A 14,797-nucleotide genomic window follows, 5' to 3' on the forward strand; every position below is an offset into this window, starting at 1 on the left:
GTTACAGGACTGAGGGCCATTCTAGTTTCTATTTGCGCTGATGTCTGACAAACAAAACATAAAGACATAAATGAGTCATGTGGTGCAATCAGCTGTATTAAAACTCAAACGGGGTCACAGATACAGTCAAAGCAGACAGAATGTTTGCTTTTTACCTGCCAAGATAAAGCAGCTATGCAACAGAGCCAAGTCAATTAAAATATTGCCCTTAGGACTAGCTTCATTAAAGAATGTAAACAGGCATCCGGTAGCATTTGTTAGCATTTGCACTTCCAGTGGCGGCTGTAGATCAGGAGGTAGAGCAGGAAGTCCAACAATCGGAAGATCGCTGGTTCGATTCCCCGGCTCCTCAGCTGCACGTTGAAGCAAGATACTTGCACCTGATGAGCCGCTTCTGCCGTCAGCTCAAAGCTCTTTACAAAACTTGTCACATCCACTCATTCACACACATTCATACACTGTCAGCAGACCGGAAAAAGCGCTATAGAAATGCAGGTCCATGCACCATAATGACTCCTTTCTTGTGCTGACAGAAAGTTGCAAAACTCGCTTAAAAACAAATCATCCAAAATATTGTTTTTCTCTTGATTGCGGCAGGCATTTTGAAACACCTCCTATTCTCAAGTTGTTGCGTTTTAAATTCAGCTTTATAAAGTAATGTACTATTTCAAGTATCATCGATCAAACTTTGATTCTTGTTGCAAAGACGGCGACCTTTTCCATGTCTTGCAAAACATATGAGAAATAAACAAAGCAAATCAACACACGTTAACACATGACCCATGTGTGCTGCGCTGCAGCCATTTGCGTCCGTCATGAAGCTTCCTCTCTCAGGGTGGACGGCTGAATTCCTGAGCTACTGGAGGAAATGCTTCAGGAAAAATGCGGTTGCCAAATCACTCTGCTTTGTTGTAGCGAGCCGAGACCTCTTGTGTACCTTTTGCGCGAGCCGGTAGTGTTACACAACGGGCCTTATCCCAGCAAGTCACTGCAGCATGAAACCTGCACCTGTCAAAATGGAGCTGCATAATTAGGGCACAATTCCAGCAGACTAATCCGCTCCCTGGGTTTTTTCTTAGCATACACGGCAAGCCTGTTTGATTGTTGCAGAGTGGGCAAAGGCCACACAGTGTATCTCCATACCAGAACAACTCTGAGAATCTGTTAATTGCTAACAGGTAGTTAAGCTCTTTTATCGCCATGTCAACAGGATCATTTCAGTGGCAGGGATTACTAAGTGCGATGTTTAGGTCAAATAACATTAACAAGGGATTAAGCAATCTATCACAAATAACAAATGGCAACAACTCCTACACAGAGGTCTGTGACACAGCTTTACAGCAGCCTGTGGTTATAAACATAAAAACATCAGATTTAAAACACAAGATAAACTTAGATAAAAAGTATTCAGAATACATGTAGAATAAAAGTGCTGTGGTAGTTAGTGCATTTCCTTGATTTTGTGATTTTTCAAGTTCAGTTTGATCAGTACAAATCACAAGACTGACTCCACTATCATCCAAAACGTTGAACAGATTGTTGTTTAAACACTCTTGTAAGTTTCATGTCTTTATCAAACATCGACTAAAGGGAGGACATTTTTTTCTCAGAACAAACAGGCTTTGACATTATTTGTTTTTGCCTCTTTGTTTTCTTGCATGTTTGACTCCAGTGTTTTGTTCACGTCTGGCATTTCCAGTGTTAATTGTCATAGCGGTTTTTAAATCATCTGTAAAACACTTTTTGAAAACATTTTGTTTTGATAACATTCTTCACTGTTACAGTGCTTGATAAGTTTTTCAGAACTGCAAAATAAATAAGTCGCATTTAATCTTGAGGCCTCGGGCTGTTGTTTGCCCACAAGGGAGTTAAGTTCAAATGGAGCGCGATAGATCATCGGTGGTTTTACAGTATTTGTCACACATTTACTTGGTAACCCTCGTTGCTTCTGTAGTGTGGAGTTCACGATGTGATGAGACAGTAATCAGGCTATGAAACACCCAGAACTATTACAAATGAGTTGAGAAAACTAGGCGATAATTGGAAAAAAAAACTGAAAATAACTGAGTTCCCAGGCATGCTGGGAAAGCAGATGTGCTGGAAAATACCAGCATGTAACTGCTGAACACTGACATTATGGAGCCTTAGCCTTACTCAATAGGCAGGATTAAGTGCTGTATGGAATATATGTGATTCTTTTTTGGGATTATTTCAGTATAGCTGTGGGATTAGATTTTTTTTGGCTAATGTATTGTTCGGAGGATTTAGGGTCCGACTCAGTCGCACGCATGTATGTATCCAAATAATGTAGATGCTGGTTGTAAAGAGATAAGTGCAGTTGACTTATCTGGGACAACGCCAGATTAATGCATTAATAACAAATGTGTCGTCACTGTCGCTGTTTTGCTCGATGTGTATTAACAAATGAGATCAATGACGAGCGTTTGAAGTGGGTTTGTTTTGTCGCAGCGGGGGATAATGGACAGTTTGATTTTTGACATCTGTGTTTTCTCACAGACTCTCAGTGCTGTCCTGCCACTTGTTGCACTTTGAAACAGGTCTTTTATTTATGTCGTCTGTTTCACTGCGCTCAGCGTTTTCCGTTCCATTATCAGGCTTATTTAATGAACGTAAAATCAATGTGAAGAGCATCAAACCAGCTCTAAATTACTATTCCCAGATCCAACGGTTGTAGTTGGTCCCCAGTGGACTCCTTTAGCAAGTTTAATATTAAAGCTTTTGGTGTGTTGTTTGTATATTTTATTAAGTTGCACAGATATATTACAGTGGTCCAAAATGATGTGGAATTGCTTATTCTTTATTTAAAGCGAAGGACACTCAGATCCTTCCACAAACCGAGGGGAAACGCTGGTAGTAAAGTATGGATATATAATAATGTAAATGGAACTGATTAGTGATAAAAAAGCACAAATGCAAGCTGCTAATTTGATTTGTTTCGAGATGATGAGATAATATATGGTATGATAGGATATCTGACAGTACAGTGCATTACAGAAAGGCATCATGTGATCACTACCATCTGATAAAGAAGCATCTCTTCCTGTAGATGACATCTGACTAAACATTTAAAATAATCACAATCTTCATAACATTGTATTGTTAACTCCTTACTAACGAGCTGCAGAATAAAAACTGCTGTGAAATTCAAGAAGTCTCTACTGTAGATGACAGTAGGGCTGCAGCTAACACTTACCTTCACATGCTATTAATCTTTCCACTATGGTTACAGTCAATGTTTTTATTTCTGATGTTACAATTTCCCAGAGGCCCCAGGCAATGTGTTCAGGTTGATACTTTTGTCCAACCAACAGTAAACTACTCAATTTACACTGATAAAAAAACAGAGAAAAGAAACAAGTAGTCAAGTGTGAGACGCTGTAGACAGTGGTGATAATCTGCAGGATGCACTGATATCATGGTGCTTCCATCATGGTCAATAGGCCGGATTAAGTGCTGCTTCCGAGTGATTTTTGGATTATTTCAGCATAGCATCAGGATTACATATTCAGGATGAAATGGGATAAATAAACTGGCAAACGTAGCAATGACTGACCAAATTCCTGGAGGACGGGATGCTGACATGTTTGGTCCTGTGTTTTGTTTCTCTGCAGACCTCCCAAGTTTCTCAGAACCTCACATTCCTCTAGTGGCTCGTGAGATCATGCAGCGAATGATCCGCCAGTTCGCTGCCGAATATACCTCAAAAACTACTCAGGACGACTCGCCCCTGCCCAACGGCATCATGAAGGACCAAAGCCTGCCGAGAGTGGCGTCTCTGGCCCCGAGCTCCCCGCGAGGACCCCTGCCCGCGCCAAGCTCCCCTCCATCGTCTGCCTCCTCCTCCCCGTCCCCGACCCCAGGGCCGGGCCTCAGCCCCACCTCCGCCGCCGCTGCCGCCGCCTCAGCTCCCGCCTGCAGCAACGGTACAGGAGCCAGTAATGGTGGAGGAGGAGGAACGGCTGCTGCCTCTGCACAGAACCCCGTCCTCAGCAAGCTTCTCATGGCCGACCAGGACGGCCCGCTGGACCTCTCCGTTAAAAAGAACCAGGAAGATCCAGAGCCCAGCCAGCAGGGTGAGAGCAACACACACACACACACACACACACACACACACACACACACACACACACACACACACACACACACACACACACACACACACACACACACACACACACACACACACACACGTTTTTCTCACCTATCAGACTATTGACTCCTATTAATTCTTTGGAGTCTTAACCCGACCTTAAATATGACAGCTGCAAGTCTAACCCAACTTATATATTTAAAAAAATATATAAGGTGTCTTCTCAATATGTTTGGAGAAAGTCAGCATTCCCCATTTCTAATCATGGTATTGAATATTCATGTGGTCCATTGCCTTGTTCAGGACCAGTTTATGAATCTAAAAAGGTATTTTCATTTCTTTTCTGGACAACAAACATCTGTAGTTAAGAGTTACACATCAAATGTTCACAAAATGTTTCACCACCTTGACATTATTCAAAGACGGACGACTGCACGAAGAGACTCACAACCATCACATACAGATCGGGCCCCGTGAACGGCTCACTGAAAAGCCGTCATCTTTTGGATCGGGTCTGCAGCACTATACTGAGCTCTGAAATGCAGCTCAGGGCTCAATCTACGTTTAATCAAACCAAACCAGCAGGGGGTCTGCGTTTCGCTCGCAGAGCGAGCTGCAGGGTTGATGCGACAGCTCGCTGTTTCAACCGTCACCACAGTGTGACTGGTCCCCCACTTTAATACCAGCTTTTTGGAATCTGCTTACAGTAAGCCTCCTTAATTTTTTACAAAAAAGATTTAGGCATTACATCCACCTCATGCTCGCACATTATCTCCCTCCCTCTCCTTCTCACACACACACACGAACACCTTTTAGACGAATTCTGACTCAGATTATCCTCAAAGCTGGATCATATACACGCACGCACTCATTTAAATTACACAGTAGATGTAATTTCAGGAAGAAAATTACATTTTTAATGCTCACTATTCAATATATTTACATTAATAATGAATCAGGTGACGAAGCAACAGGGCTCTGCTACTCTACGGAGTGTTTTTAAACCTCTTTTGGTGTTATGGCACTTTTACCGTTTGGTTCAGTCTCAGCTCTCTAATCAAACCTGTATCCAACAGCAGCAGGCACCTATTTCAAGCTCTGATCAACCCGCATTACCAGCCAGCAGACGGACACAGATAGAGACCGCCTGGTGAGCAGGCGGAGTGAATCCTGGACAGGTGGACACAAAGAGCCAACTGTTTCCTAAGATGATGTTATGTTTAGTTTATGTCAGGGCTGTTAACCACTAAACATCTTATTTCTCAATCTTTATAGATTTTCCTTTTTATTTTTCTTTGTTCCAGTAAATTGGACCCACATCAGGCCGGTGATGTCTGAATTAGCATCACAGCTAAGACTTTCAGTGACTCTTTGGCTAATTGTGATGCTGAATGAGTCTGACTTCCTACTAAACAATTATTAACATTAGTAACAGAAAATAAATTAATGACAGAACATAAAATATTTGAACATAAAAATGAAGACATTAAATCAAAAGTTATATCATAATACGATGTTTTACGATAGTACAAGATTCTCTAAATCCCCTGTTCGATTTGACTTTTGACTTTTAGGTCATGACTCCATATCTTATTTGATTATATAGATTTTTTCAGCACTGACAGCTATGTCGCAGGTATTTTTTCAACATTTTACAACAGCAGCTTGATTTTATTCTAAAAAAATAAAAAAGATTAGCAAGAAAAATACTCTCCAACCCTTCAGAGTGTTGTTTTCCCCTTTAGACAGGCGGGATTCTGGGAGAATCGCCGATCCTTTGTTTGATTTTGATGATCCAAACTGAAAGCTCAGTTTAATGTAGATGCTAATTTACGTGTTCAGCTCAGAGAACCTCACGAGTGCATCTTGTTATGCATAATTAATCATGGCCGTCATCCCTAAGATTCATGTTGGAGCCAAAATACACACATGTTCTTTGGTGTGTGTGTGCTGTGTATACTGTACTACCATAAACGTGACTAGATTATTTTTTTTCCGTCTCTGGGCTGTACGGTCACTCTGTTTTTCATTTTAATATCACCTCATGTTTTCTTTTTTTGTCCGATTAAACATCAAAAATCCCTGAAGATTAGTGAGTACTATGCCCATATAGGGTTGTGTGGGTTAGAGGGGTCAGAAGGTCAGCGGCACTCTCGGGATTACACCAGCGAAACACACAGAGAGACGCACACAAAGTCTGTTCATGAATTTAGTGGTATATGTTTGCATGTTTGTGTGTAGATGCTGCATGTTCTTCAATCTCAGGCTTTAAAAAAAGCAGTAATTTAGGAGCTTTATGAAAAGTTACACCATCAGACAGGAATAATATCTTATCCATACTCTATCTTTCAGGGTTACTTCACGTCCTAATCATGTAATAGAGCTCTCAAGTCATGAAAGAAAAAAACAATGAGCTGCACAGTCAGAGTTTAATACTAATAAAGCTCAATATTTTGTTTTCAAATGTAATATAATCTGATTTTTCAAAAGAGCAGCTCAGTTTAAACTCATTTTCACTTGAATTTCCGTTGATGATGTGTCTTTCTCCGTGCGTGCTCGGTGACCTGATTTGCCTGACAAACATATTCACAAATAAACTGAGATTTCACACACAGCATGTTCCCATATTTCCCAGACTTCATTGCTGAAGTGTCACAGAGACTCCACCTGCTCTGAAGCACACAGGATATCTCAAGTCTTTTTTCGTCAGCTCGCCACAGAATGAGGAAAAAAAACGGAAGTGTGAGTCTGACATATGCAGACTCGCACAAACACGAGAAGTTGCCGAAGCTGTTGGCGTGTATTAGATGCAGTTCATTAATGAACAGATCGACAGCAGTGATCTCTCGCTGTGGAGGGAAATGAGGTAAATTTTACACATTTTTAGCGTCGTTAAAAGACTAACACGGGGGAACGCTGTGATGGGTGAACTCGCAGGAAACTACAATAAACGAACAAAAAACGTGCATAAAACATGACGGAAATATGTCATTTCTGTTGCTTCATCGGATGTTTAAGTCGCGTGCTTCACATAACTCACTCAACTTGCATTTTTAAGCGCAAATTGCTAATGTTTGCTAACATTTTTAAAAAGTCCTTCTTTATCTCATTCTCTCAGTTTTTGCTGTACTCATTCCTAGCAGTGTGTAGTACACTGAGAGCAATGTAAACTGGAGTCAAAGTCCTTGTAAGTACACGTACCTACCCAGTAAGGCCAGTTCTGAGTCTGACATCCATCTCACTACTGCTTAACAAACGTACAAAATGACCAACCTACATTTTACAACACAAATTCATAGAGGTATGTGAGCAGAAATGCTCTGAATAAGATTCGATGTGTTTGTGCTTGAATCTCCTTCTTATTCTTTTTTTCCTGTGTGATTTTACCCTCAGATGGCGTCCTGGACCTCTCCACCAAGAAGAACCACAGCGCTGGCAGCCACAAGGCCTTCCCCGGCTTCTCTCCTGCGCCTGGGGTCAAAGGGTAAGACAACAGGATTAGTGGAACTGGCCTCTGTTAGCGGAGCGGCGCAGTCATGTGCCTAAAACAACACTGGAGAGGTTAAAGCAGTCAGTGCTGTTGTGTTTCTGCACTGCACCTCCCAGAGAGCACGTGTCAGTCTTAATGCTGTGTGGAGGTTTGGCCTGAGGTGATGATTCGGGTTCAGGACCGTATATGAATGCCAAACTGCAGGTCAAGCTTCATTCTTCGCCAGCAAATATCGACTTCACAAGCAGATGACAACCATCCAAGACAGGCTTCAACTTTTCTATACTTTGTTCTTGTAAAGTACTGGATAGTTTCACTGTTTAACAACTCTAAAACTATTAAAATAAATCAAACTGAGAAGAGACACTTGACGCAGTACACTGTACACATTTCCTGAAGTAGCTCTGATAAGACAGCCTTCTATAGATTATTTTTGCTTATCAAATGAATAGCTCTGATATAGGACATCCCAAATGTACAACTGTGGAGTAGCAAGGGTTAGGCGATCTGACGGTTTTAGACGTGATCAATCTTGCAGGTGTCCACAATCGACTTTTCAGGCGAGTGGTGAAGATTTCAGTATTTAATGTCCTCTTACTTCTGTTTCAAAACTTCACGTCACCTCATTTTCTAGCAGATCTGCGCTGGATGAACATCTAGCCAACTAGCTAACAACAACAACTAGATAGCTATGCTTATTGGACAAATTACTCCACATGACTCGACATCCGAAACTTGGGTTGTAAAATGCTGCCAGCAAAAGTATAAAATAAAAAGGGAAATAAACAAAAATATGACAGTAGTTGCTTCTTCCATTAAACAATACATTAAAGTCTGTGAAGTCTGACATTCTCACAGCAAATGCATGCACATTACTGCAAACAGCAAATTTCAACCCAACCACAGAGCAGCTTGTAAAAGACTTCAAGTCAAATGTGGTAAATGGGAGAAAGCATGCAGAAGCACCAGGAAGATCCTTGAACATTCTCATAAAAGATGCATGAAGTAAAGATGAGCAAAACAGTAATTCCACTGCTGTGTAGCAGCAGCACCAAAAAGAGACATGATGACATTTGTAAGCATTCAGTTCACCTCTGCTCATGCCTCACTGGAAAATGCAAAATTGAGTTTAGGGGTGGGAATTGGTGAGATTTCATCTGTCTATCATCTAAAAATGAGAGACTCTTACAGCATTCATTTTCATTTCGGTTTTCTTCGTCCAAAAAAAATCTGCTAACCCTGCCTGTGTGGTGCTGATGTAAATATAAATGGATATTCATCCTGGGAAGGGCTGAAAATATCATTTTACTGACATTACGATCAGCCCTGTTGTCATCTCTCTAGTTGAAATAAAGCCACGCTTTGGACCATTTCTTCCTCTCCGCCAGGACTTCTACGTGTTGTTAGTTTCCAGCAGCACAGACGCAGAAGTTTGACTTAATTGTTTTTATAAATTGAACGGAAAAACCAACAGTTTGGACAATTTGGAACTGCTCTCAAGAGTTCTGATCCTTGACTCCCATCCGAGTGTACTTTACTTACTGTCCTGTAAATACACACAAGCTGTTGCAGATATCTGTTTTAATTGGCCACACAGCAGATTTTATGTTTACAGTGTTTGACTCTCTGCAAGTGCTTATTACAAACTACTGAAAGTGTAAAACCATTTAAACTTTTATTATATTGGGTTGGTTTAATGGGTTTAATCACAACTTTGCTGGAAGAGTAAGTGATAAAATCTCACACAGTCTATACGATAAACATCACTGTTTTAACATATCAAACTTGGAAAGAAATACTAGCGGCTCTATTGAACACGGTTATATTTACAATAAGTTGCTCACAAAGATAAACTTTCAGACGTCGTAGAAAGTCTAACCACTACCTGTTGGTAGGTAGGAGTTGGCTTAAAGAGAAATACCTTCACGAGCACAGTAAAGCGAAGCTCTGCAGGTCTTAGAAGGGCCGTGCCCTCGCTCGGCCTCTCTACATTTGTGGGCGCATACTTTAATTCCCCCGTGATCGTCCGCGAGCAAGATCTGCCGACGCCTCCCACCTTCCATATCTTACTTATTGGTTTGGCTCAGCTGATCGATCAATGAGCTGCCATCAATCCCATGGCAAGGCTATACATACTTGTGTACAGGTATTTATAATTTAGACTCCTCCCACGTCCACCACCCCCCCAACCCCAGAGTGAGAGTTCAATGGCAATGTGTGTGAAACACGTGACGGAGGCTGTGACTACTTTTCTCGTTTCATCTAGAAGTCAGTGCCTTTATTGACAATTCTCGGCATTGCAGCCCAATCATTTATTGATGACCATGTTTTCTGCCTTGAAGTCATGTTTGAATCTGTATCCATCGTACTTTTCTTGCATCAAGAGGGAATAAACAATCGACGCTAATCGTGGTTGCCATTTCCAGGAATACTTTTGATCTGTAGGTCAAAGATGGATTAGTAGAGGTTCAATACTCAGCCCCAAGCGCTTGATTGCGGCGAGGACGCAGTGGTGGCAGTTGTGGGCATAGAAAACCTGCGCCCACCATGTGGGCAGTGATTCTTTGATCGAGCCGCAAATACACCTTCAGTTACTCTCTGAACTGAGGTTTGATAAGTTTAGCATCGATATAACAGTTAACACAAATCCCAAGCGGCCAACACATGCATTTTCTTACTGTTGAAAGGTAATGCTGCCGAGATACAGAGCTATCAAACAAGTCCAGTGTTTACCACACTAGTTTGTAATCTAACCCTAACTGGAAGAAAATGTATCAATGGATCAAGAGCAGCCACAGATTTTCAGTTATGGACCTGGCATCTGGCAGGGGCTTTAAAGGATATTTCTAGTCTTTCACACTTTGGCTCTTATTTTCACTGAATTGGCAGCTGATCTCAGCAGGTACCTAAGTGAGTACAGTGTTATCATAACTGATAGAAATGATGGCCAAAAATATTAAACTAATACCCAAGTTGTGATAAACCTGATGAAACATTTGCTGTTGAAATGGAAGAAAAAAACACTGAAGGACATTCCTGAACTGTAAAGGCATTCACATACTAAAAAAAAAAAAGACATTTGCAATATTTTATTCATGAGTCTTTTTGTTTTGACCAATTCAAGTAGAGTGAGGTCACCATTATTGTTTCAATGTTCCCAGGAACTGTCAGTTTCCTGGAGAAAAGGAAGTCTCCATTTAAAAGGGGTCAATGTGTAGACAGACGCTGAGGAGACGGTGATCTCTCAGACTAAGAAATGTAAAAAAGAAAAAAGAAATATGCTCAGCAAAATCTTTTCTACAGACACGTAAGGTTTCTTTTTTTTACTCTTAACACAACAAGATATTACCTGCTAAAATACGCACGGTGGAGTATTTCCAAAGGACTGAAAGCAAAATTAGAAACAGCACCTTAATCCCCTCAGGACAGAACTCTGTCTCCTGCCTCAGGGTTCTAAGGCCCTAAGGCCACGAGCCTCACCGGGAGTGCCTAATGATCGGGTCATGTAATATTAACTACAGGAGGAGGCGGACCCTACAGTACCACCCCCAGTAACACACATTCATCTTTGACAGGCAGACAATCCAAAAAGCACACACCAGGTCTGTGTGTTCATTACAGGTTACTGGCCTTTGTGCAAAAAAAACACACACAAAAAAAATAATTTTCTTATTTTTTAGTCTGTATATGATTTTATTATTTGGATTTCACATGGTATTTGATTTAAAAGTGTTATTGTAATTGATAATTTTACTGTTTTTAATTGGTTGATCACAAGCTGTTTAGGAGCTACAAGCAAAAAAGGATAATTAGTTTTGGTTGAAGATTTGTCCCTTGACTGTCTATTTGTTTAAATACATTCAATCTACTGAGAGCTTCTAAAATAAAATGCTTAGATATAAACATTTAACTAAAGTAAGTAATGGCTGCAGTGTAAAACTACACTCTTTTTTTTATAAACCACTTGAGCTTCAGTACTCACTCAATGTTGTTCTGGGAACACAGATCATACACCCAGATGCTCAAACAATCACGATGTGTATTTCTTTGCTCCTTTCATTTCCTCAAATCATTGCTCACATCGAATCCTCAGACCCACCATTACTGTCTGGTGCAGCCTCCCTGATGACTGTATGCTTACTGTAACTGAACGCTCTATTAAAGTGTAGACTCGAGTGGAGACTCAGAAGCTTCTCGTTAACCCTGTATTGTTTTCAACGTGCCCAAGACCGCCCACTGTGGTAATCTGTCTGTAAGCCCCTGCTGTGGACTCCCCACATCGCAAAGTCAGTTGCACTGTAGCTCACCCGAATACGTCTCCATGGAGAGACACCCTCAAGTTTTCTTTCTCCCCCATGCGATCTGCTGACTTGACAAGCTATTTCCTGTTATTTTAAACCTAAGGGAGCATTTTTTTTTAAAGAGCCCTTTCACTGTTGCTATAGTTACTTAGCAGTGGAGACACTGGCTGCAGCATCTCAAGTGGCGGCACTTTGCATGTAAGCATATGTTACAGCAGCAGAGACATTTTTTTCTTATTGGAAATATTGAATTGTGAGATTGCTTTTAGACTAGTGGGTCTTGGCAAGAAGACACACAGGTTGTTATAATTTCAGTTCAATACAACTTAATTATCTAAGATTAGGGATGCACGATATATATCGAACAGATAAATAATCGGCCTGATAATGTAAAATTTACAAAAAAAGTATCACAGCTATGAAATATTGAAGTATCAGTGGGATAAAACCATTATGATTGCTTTTGTTGTTGCATCCTTGCTTTGAGGCTTCTTCTCCAGTCTGTAGCCGTTTCATTTGTAATTCACTTAGCAGACATTACTATTACATACTGTACATTTTATTTGATTTATTCTATATAAAAACGTATCTTTTCACCCCCAAAATCTGAATAGTCACAATGTCATTCAAACAGTAGTTTCACATGGCACTAAAAAACAAAATAGTAAGTTGGTATACACCAGAGTGAACCCAAGATTGCCAATGCAGAGAAAAAATAATAATAAAAAAAAAAAGAAAAAAGAGAGCTAAGCTAATTACTGAATTTGATCCTTTTGGATGTGATCTGAATTATACATTTAATAAGTTTAAGTTGCATAGAGAGTATTTGTTGATATTTAATGAGATCAAAGATTAAAAACCTAATGACTATCACATCCTTTTGCTGCCTCAGTTTGAATGCAATTAGAGTCACTACTAACAACTAACTGATGCTGAATAATTGAGGGCTGTGGAAAAACAACTTGTTTGCGACTGTTTTGTGAAATTGTAAGCCTACTGATGTTCTGCTTGTATGAAAAGAAAGACTGATGTGCAAGAATTACTGAGATTCGCTTTGTTTTTCTAAGCAGGACCTGGTGGGCCTCATTATAGTATAGTATAGTAATATATCAATCTAAGTCACAAAATACTACCATGAGTGATACTTGTTGTCATTGAGGGACAAAAGGTAGTAGTAAGTAGACACTGAAAGCTGTTGACTTTAAGGTCAGATTTATCTTAAAATGTTTTGATAACATTTCCCCGTGTGTAGGATGGTAAAAAATAAAATGATGATTAATTTAAATGACATTGTTCCTAAATTGTCCTCTTTTTCTCTCTCATCCAGATGTTCCCCCAAAGTGGATCAGAGCCTGCCAGAGGTGGATGAGGAGGATGGCCTGCTGCAGAGAAGCTTGCAGGACGGACTGAGGGAGAGCTACGTCAACTCCAACTCCTTCAAGCCTCCACTGGCCCGCTCGCTGCGTATCAAGGAAGAGCTCCTCAGCCAGAAGCACCGCCTCCTGAGCCAGCCTGCTGCTCTTTCATTGGCTAATCTAGAGTCAGTCGGCTTGCTCAATCATGGCCAGTCCCACTCCTTGCTTGGCCAGAAGGGCTCCTCCTCTTTTTGGGGAAGCAAGGCCCACCTCGAAAGCTTGCTGAAGCTAAAACAGGCCAGTGGAGCTCTGAGCGGGGCCCTCAGCGACCTCAAAGACCTGCCAACATTCCTGGAGAATCACCACCACAACCACCATGGAGCCTTCTCCTTCAAGAGTTCCCTCCACCATCACCACAATCAGGTCTCCAAGGCTCAACACCACCATAATGATGGCAAGAGAGACCAGGGCCACTCACCTCCTGTCGACCTAAAAATCCCACAAGTTCGGGGCATGGATCTCTCCTGGGACTCCCATGCCTCTGAGCTGTATGGCTTTGGTGCCATGGGGGTTGGGGTTGGTGGCCACGGGGATAACACCCTGAGCCGGAAGCTGAGAGCCATCCTGCCTAAGCAGAACCGCCGTGGAGGGAGCCTTGGAAGCCTGTTAGATGGGGCCACTGACTACTGGAGTTCCGACTTGGACCACTCAAGTTCTGGGCCGGCGTACTCCACCTCCGACGCGGAAGGGGACCCAAACTCCAAGCAGCCGCGGAAGAAGAGGGGCCGTTATCGCCAGTACAACAGTGAGATCCTGGAGGAGGCCATAGCAGTAGTGATGAGCGGGAAGATGAGCGTGTCCAAGGCTCAGAACATGTACGGGATCCCGCACAGCACCTTGGAGTACAAGGTCAAGGAGCGCTTGGGAACCCTGAAGAACCCCCCAAAGAAGAAGGTCAAGCTGATGATGAAGATGGAAGCAGGAGGCCAGGATTTTCCCGCAGAGTCGGAGAACACGCCCACCACAACTCCACGAGATAACGGCCAGCCGCTGGCAGCTGCTGAGCTCAAGGACAATGTCAAAGAAGAGATTGATGACAATTTCAAACCAATCGACTAAACGACTTACACATGTAAACCTCAGTCTAATGACTAAAGTAATTTGAAAACGGATGGGGCTTTATTTGTGCCAATTTACTTTGCAGTATCTGGGTGAGCACAAACGCAGGGATAATATGAGGAGGATTCTTAAAACAAACTGGAGATAAACAACTAATCGGATGGTTTTTAACAAGCATCGCTTGAGCGGTGCTGTATAAGCATTTGTTTAGCTTTTATATCCAGGGGCTTAACAAATGCAGCTAAAGACACTGGTTAAATGACAATTAATGAAATTTCCACAAGCATGCTGATAATCCTCAGCCCAAAAACCCAATCCCCCTCTTTTCTGAACTTGATACACTGAAACGTTGCTGCTCATGAAAGCAGTTTGGACTTTTGGACCATTCCAATTTGGGGAAAAATGAGGGGAAAGTTGAAAA

The 14,797-nt window shown here is 41.6% G+C and overlaps 1 protein-coding gene across 1 annotated transcript in view; it reads left to right on the plus strand.

The window, feature by feature from the left end:
* The window catches only part of lcor (ligand dependent nuclear receptor corepressor), a 75,695-nt gene extending 61,319 nt beyond the window's left edge, over positions 1–14,376 (plus strand). The window contains exons 5-7 of the mRNA XM_073478492.1: positions 3,633–4,094; positions 7,505–7,595; positions 13,230–14,376. Coding sequence (XP_073334593.1) covers positions 3,633–4,094; positions 7,505–7,595; positions 13,230–14,376 — 1,700 coding nt within the window. The remainder of the gene's footprint in view (positions 1–3,632; positions 4,095–7,504; positions 7,596–13,229) is intronic.
* Positions 14,377–14,797: the final 421 nt, after the last annotated feature.

Source organism: Pagrus major, chromosome 1 (genome assembly GCF_040436345.1).
Source record: "Pagrus major chromosome 1, Pma_NU_1.0".
NCBI classification, from domain to species: Eukaryota; Metazoa; Chordata; class Actinopteri; order Spariformes; family Sparidae; genus Pagrus; species Pagrus major.